This window comes from Sarcophilus harrisii, chromosome 1 (assembly GCF_902635505.1).
Source record: "Sarcophilus harrisii chromosome 1, mSarHar1.11, whole genome shotgun sequence".
Lineage (NCBI taxonomy): Eukaryota > Metazoa > Chordata > Mammalia > Dasyuromorphia > Dasyuridae > Sarcophilus > Sarcophilus harrisii.
The window spans coordinates 337,207,338-337,214,531 of record NC_045426.1 but is presented as its reverse complement, the minus strand read 5'-3'; the positions used below and the strand labels follow the sequence as shown (position 1 = coordinate 337,214,531).

At 34.5% G+C, this 7,194-nt stretch overlaps 1 protein-coding gene across 1 annotated transcript; it reads left to right on the top strand.

Moving 5' to 3' along the window:
• Positions 1-3,432: 3,432 nt before the first annotated feature.
• On the top strand, positions 3,433-6,822 carry LOC100934764 (E3 ubiquitin-protein ligase TRIM39-like). Its single transcript, XM_003761916.2, has 2 exons — positions 3,433-3,733; positions 6,085-6,822. Exons 1-2 carry the CDS (start codon positions 3,433-3,435, stop codon positions 6,684-6,686), a joined length of 903 nt encoding a protein of 300 aa, XP_003761964.2. The 3' UTR covers positions 6,687-6,822.
• Positions 6,823-7,194: the final 372 nt, after the last annotated feature.

Sequence of the window (7,194 nt, the reverse complement as noted above, 5' to 3'; positions counted from 1 at the left end):
AACTGCTGCTCTATAGTATAGTTTTAGATCTGGTACAGCTAAGCCACCATCATTTGATTTTTTTCATTAATTCCCTTGAAATTTTGACCTTTTGTTTTTCCATATGAACTTTGTTGTTATTTTTTCAGGTCATTAAAATAGTTTTTGGGAGTCTGATTGGTATAGCGCTAAATAAATAGATTAGTTTAGGTAATATTGTCATCTTTATTATATTTGCTCGCCCTATCCAAGAGCATTTAATATTTTTCCAATTGGTTAGATCAGACTTAATTTGTGAAAAGTGGTCTGTAATTTTGCTCATAAAGTTTCTGATTTTCCTTGGCAGATAGATTCCTAAATATTTTATATTATCAGTAGTTACTTTAAATGGAATTTCTTTGTAACTCTGACTGTTGGATTTTGTTAGTGATATATAAGAATGCTGATGACTTATGGGTTTATTTTATAACCAGCAACTTTGCAAAGTTGTGGATTATTTCTATAACTTTTAGCAGAATCTCTGGGGTTCTCTAGCATACTATCATGTCATCGGCAAAGAGTGATAATTTGGCTTCCTCATTGCCTATTCTTATTCCTTTAATCTCTTTCTCAGCTCTTATTGCTATAGCTAGCGTTTCTAATACAATATTAAATAGTAACGGTGATAGTGGGCAACCTTGTTTCACTCCAGATCTTATTGGGAATGGTTGCAGTTTGTCTCCATTACATATGATGCTTACTGATGGTTTTAAATAGATGCTGCTGATTATTTTAAGGAAAGTCCATTTATTCCTTATACTCTCAAGTGTTTTAATAGGAATGGATGTTGGATTTTATCAAATGCTTTCTGCATCTATTGAGATGATCATATGGTTTTTGTTAATTTGGTTATTGACATGGCCAATTATATTGATAGTTTTCCTAATATTGAACCAGCCCTGCATTCCTGGTATAACTCTACTAGATCATAGTGTATTATCTTGAGATGATTTTCTGTAGTCTTTTGCTAATATCTTATTTAAGATTTTAGCATCAATATTCATTAGGAGATTGGTCTATAATTTTCTTTCTCTGTTTCAGCCTACCTGGTTTAGGTATCAGTACCATGTCTGTGTCATAGAAGGAATTTGTAGGACTCTTCATTCCCTATTTTATCAAATAATTTATATAGCATTGGGGCCAATTGTTCTTAAATGTTTGGTAAAATTCACATGTAAATCCATCTGGTCCTGGGATTTTTTCTTAGGGAGTTGTTTAATTGCCTGTTCTATTTCTTTTCTGAAATGGGACTATTCAAGCAATTTATTCTTCCTCTGTTAGTCTGGGAAGTCTGTATTTTTGGAGGTAGTCATCCATTTCACTTAGGTTATCAAATTTATTGCATAAAGTTGAGCAAAATAACTCCTTATTATTTCTCTAATTTCTCTTCATTGGTGGAAAGTTCTCCTTTCATTTTTAAGACTACTAATTTCATTTTCTCCTCCTTTCTAATCAGATTTACCAAAGGCTTATCTATTTTATTGGCTTTTTCATAGAACCAACTCTTAGTTTTATTAATTAGTTCAATAGTTTTTTACTTTCAATATTTTTAATTCTCCTTTTAATTTTAGAATTTCCAATTTAGTATTTGATTGGGGGTTTTTAATTTGGTCTTTTTTAGTTTTTTTAGTTGCAAGCCCAATTCATTAATCTTTTCTTTCTCTGTTTTATTCAAGTAAGCCTCTAAGGATATAAAATTCTCTTATTACCGCTTTGGCTGCATCCCACAAATTTTGGTATGATGTCTCATCATTGTCATTATCTTGAGTGAAATTATTAATTGTATCTATAATTTGCTGCTTTACCCAATCATTCTTTAAGATGAAATTGTTTAGTTTCCAATTACTTTTGGTCTATTTCCCTAACTTTTGTTGAATGTAGTTTTTATTGCATCATGATCTGAAAAGAAAGCATTTACTATTTCTGCTTTTCTTGCATTTAATTTTGAGGTCTTTATGTCCTAATATATGGTCAATTTTTGAATAGGTTCCATGAACTGCTGAGAAGAAAGTATATTCTCTTCTATCTCCATTCAATTTTCTCCAAAGATCCAACATACCTAATTTTTCTAATATTATATTTACTTCTTTAATTTCTTTCTTATTTGTTTTGTGGTTTGATTTGTCTAATTCTCATAAGATCTTAAAATAACAATCATCTTAGACTCTTTAGTCTTGGAAATTGGGAAACTGAGGAAGAGCTCCAAACAGAAAGGAAAGGCTCAAATCAGAGACATCAGAAAAGTTAGTGCTACTTCTGAAAATGTTGGTTTTTTAGTAAATCAAAGTAACATAATTATTTTGTGTGTTTTGCAAACTTCATTGTGCTATAGGAAAGTGTCATCGTTGTCATATCACTTTTGTTAGGTAAGGATTTAGGGATTCCGAAGAGATGCTCTATGATATTATGAGGCTGTTGTTTTTGAGTCATTTCATTCAAGTCTGATTCTTCGTGAGCCCATTTGGGGTTTTCTTGACAAAAATACTGAAAAGCTTGCCATTTTCTTTTCCAGCTCATTTTTGCATTTCCTTTCACAATAAGATTAATGAAAATATGTTTTACATGATTGTACATTTATAATAAATATCTTTTGGAAGGGGAGGGAAAGGGGAGGGAAGGAAGGGGGGAAATTGGGAACGCAAAAAGAATTTTTTTTTAATTGAAAGTCAAAATTAGCCTTAACAATGATTAAAAATATGGGGGGGGGGGAATAAAGTATCTGAGGCCAATGATTTGAATAACTAAAAAATAAAATAATTAAAATAATAGCATATAAATAAATAATAATAAAGTCATAAAATAAAAATGTTACCTAGGTGCAGTACCTTATCCGTTGCACTACTTAACTGTTTATGTAATCCTTGGGAATATCTTATTCATTGAGAGAAACTTTGAGGGAGAGCAGTAAAGTTGAGTAGCAGCTGCTTTATGTGTTATTTTACTATTATTGTATATTTTAAATGACTTCTGTGCCAAAAAATGAAAATTCTGTATCCATTAAAAAAAAAGTATAAAAAGGTCTTTACATACATAATCTATCTTCACAATAGTTGGTTGAAATAGGCATACGGTAGTAACAACCTTTTTTTTTTTTAAACAGATGAGGGAATTTTAGTCTTAGAGAGATGAAGTGACTTTTCCAGACACACACAACTAATAAGTATCCCAGATAGTATTTGATCCAGATCTTTTTGTCTATATGTCTAATACTCTATTAAATAAATCATTTTGTCTGGTTCTATGATACAAACTCAGGGGTAGCTTCTTTCCTTGAATTTTCAATTGCTCTGAGAGAAGTCTTGAGTTTGTTGTTCTCCCTTGTATCAATGGAATGAATTTGTCTTGCTCAGTAAAGACTTAACTTATTGTTATGTAAATAACCAATTATTCTCTTCTCTTTCCTTTTTAAGAATCATGGCCTCATGTTTTATTTCAAGTATTTCAGAAGAGCTCAAATGTTCTATCTGCCTAGAGTTGCTCACAAATTCCATGTCAATAGCCTGTGGTCACAATTTCTGTGAAGACTGTATCCTCAAGCACATTCAATTGTCTGGCAGCTATAGCTTTCCATGTCCTGAGTGTCGGAGAGTTTCTGAGTTGAAGAATCTCTGGCCTAATCAACAACTGTGCAAAGTAGTACAGTCCTTCAAATTGCTCCAAACTCTCTTGAGAAGAAGCCTGAATCAGAGAAAACTGATGAAGACAAAATTCTATGGTAAGTGTACTGATCTGATAACTTGGTGAATGAGTGGGTTTTCTCTCTGGTTATTTGGAAATATAATCCATTAATTGCTCCTTCCCCCCACGCAGCTCAAGCTATTCCAATGAAATGTTATTTTCAGGTACTGTCTCAAAATCACTTCCAGCAATTTTTTTTTTCTACTTCTATATTGAGACTCCTTTTATGCAGGATACATTATCTTCTTTTTGAAGTTTTGAGCTTCCCTATGTAAGTCAAGTAGAATACCATTTGTAAAAAACACCTTTTATGGAACTGTGTGAAGCACTGGTGATATAACGGCAACAACAACAATAACAACAGTACTTAGTCTCATGGAATTCACCATCTGTTGGGCGAACAGTGAAGTTAACGGTAAGGAAGGATAGAAGAGGCCCTAGGAAAAATGGAGAGAGTGGTTAGGCAGGTAGAAGACAGTGCAAATATTACAAAAACCTGGAGATTAAAGACTATCTAGAAAAGGAAGCTAGACACTAGTATCTAAGAAAGTCAGGCAAAATGAAAATGGGAGAGGGGGAAAATCTTTTGATTTGACAATTAAAACATCATTGGTAACTTTGGAGAAATCAGTTCTTGTTGAATAATGAAGTCAGAAACTACACTGCAAAGAACTGAGAAGAGAATGAAAGGAAAGGAAGTGAAGGTACTGATTGTACTTAGACTTCAAAAGAAGTTTAGCTATCAAAGGGAAGAGAAATATAGAATGCAATCTAGCAAGGAAGACCAAGGGATTTTGTGGATGAGGAGGCCAAGGTTGTAGGAATCAAGAAATCAGTTCATAGACTGAGAGAAACTGAAGATTATCATGAGAGTGAGAATGATAGAGGGGAGAAATCTACTGGAGGAAATAGAATGCAATGGAATCTTTTTTCTTATAAAGTAATGATGTTTTGTTTATACTGAAAGATCAGAGTTCCTTGGTGGGGAGGGGAACACCCAGGTGGAGCTTATCATAAGGAAGAGTGTTGGGACAAAGGGAAACTAAGGCACAAAATTCTGACCATGATTAGTGTATTAGTGTATGATTAAGAAATACCATTAAGTTGGATCCAATACTCTTCAGTATTTGAGGAATCTGACAACTCTTTTATACTATTTACCCAGTGACTATAGAGATGTATTTAACTTCTGATTAACTGGTGCTGCTTATGTCAGATGAACTCCTAACATGGTTTCAAAAGTCCTGTGGTAGACAAACATCTTACCACCATATTGAGTCCTATCCCCTCTGGGTCAGCAAAGGCTCACAGGTTAGAATTTTTGTGGCTGGATTTTAGTTCATAAGAAGAAGAAAATTAACCTCTTCCAGATTTGACTAATAGAACTTATACAATCAAGTTTGAATTTGATTCAGAAATGTTGATTCTGATTAGAAACAATTCTTAATCTATAATTAATCACGAAATATCAATTTTCAAATTTCATAAGAGACAACCAAAGTTACAGGCTAAGAGGAGGAAACCAACTAATATGTAATGATCATTAATATATAAGAAATTGAAAATAATACAAAATAGCGTGGAATATCTATTTTCAATTTCACAAAAGTGAAGATAAGACTAGATATAGTACAATTAAAGGTATCTTGGTTAGAATAGGCCAGTGGATCTTTAGTGCCATAGAGTGTCTAAGAACAAAAGCATCTTCTGGCAAAAGGCCGGAAGAAAGTGGCTTGAGTTTTCAGATTGCTCAGTGACATGTGATGAGTAGCCTGAAATTTAGAGATGTAAATTTGATTTCTTTATCACTCTCTCCAGTGAGGTGAGGGGTGAGTGGGGTATCTCTTTTAGTGTCATCCCAGACTCTTCCCCCTACCCCCTTCCAATTCTTTGGTTTTTGGAATCCAGACAGTGCCAACAAAGTGCAAGCAGTGGCTGTTTGGATTCTGAGAACATTTACTGACTGTAGTGAAACACATGAAATTTGCATCTCAAGACATTATGGTGTCTCATCTCAGTGAAACATCTTTAGCCCACAGAAAGAACCCTTCATAGAGATGAAGCCTGATTGCCCTGAAACATTAGATAAACTCCAAACTCTATGGAATTTAATTAAGTTCTTGTGGTAGAATATGGACCTATCTTCATCTACTTGGTGGACCTCTTCACCTTTTCAGGGATACTTGGGGCTTGTAGTGACTCTCCTAAATATTGCTGTGGATGGACAATGAGCCCCTGAGTCCCTAAAGCCATTGAGATGTTGGGTTTCTTCTATTAATTGCCTTCTTAGTATCCATCAAGATCTGAGCCATTCTCTTTTTAATGACCCCTGCTTGGGGACTTTTATGTAATAATTGCTTAAAACTGTTGATTTTTCTGTTTCTTTAGAGCAAATCACTCTGGATCCTAAAACTGCCCATCCTGGAATCATCTTATCCGCAGATAGGAAAACAATGAGAGGAAACAATGCATGGAAGAAGTTGTATTGTGATGTGGAACAATCTGATCAAAGTAGTCCTGTTCTAGCAACTCAGAGCTTCAAGTCTGGGAGACATTATTGGGAAGTGACAGTGGGAAACAGTTCTGCTTGGGATGTTGGTCTTTGTGAGAACTCTGTAAAAAGAAAGGGAATAGTTGCATCATGTTGTTCTACTGGATACTGGCTTTTGAATCTGAGACAAAGTTATTATCTAATCTGTACCATACCTAGGACCAGAATTCCCTTAACAGGGAAACTCTACAAAGTGGGGATCTTTCTGGATTATGGCATGGGAGATATAGTGTTTTATGATGTAGACAGGAGATGTCATATCTATACATTCACTAGCTCCTTTTTAGAGCCTCTCATCCCTATATTTTCTATCGGCCTCAACTCCAAGAATGAAAATATTTTGTCGATAGACCCAATATCAGATGAGGATGAAGAAACCCTAGAGGATGAGTATGACATTTGCCTGGAAACTTCCTTCAGAGAGGAGCCCAGCCTGTGACTACCATACATGACTTTTCTCCTTCTATGTTGTGATGAACTTCATTTTGGGAGCAGGGAGTTTTGTTATTTTGTAATATTCATGCAAGGAACTGCATACAAGGGGGAGGTCAGTATAAGATAGATTGAAGGTCAATAGTCAAGAGACAGAATTTGCTCCATAAACTATGTGAGTTTAAAAAATTCAAGAATGAGGAAGTTTATTTCCAAAAGACAGATGGAAAGGACCATGACCCACTCAAGAATCAAAAGTAAACATAACAAAATTATAAAGATCAAGTAAGACTCAAATGAAAACATAAGAGAAGACATTTCCGATCTATAACTTGGTGGCAATGGGAGATCCACAGATGTTTTATGCTGCATATATTTTGGAGTTTTCTCAGTCTACTGATCAACTATGCTGCTTTCCCCCCTCTCTAAAAGCCAAACAAACCATTATTTGGTTTATGGAATGACTCTGAGGGAGAGTTGGGAGGGGGGAGATACCATACATGGGACACTATGAT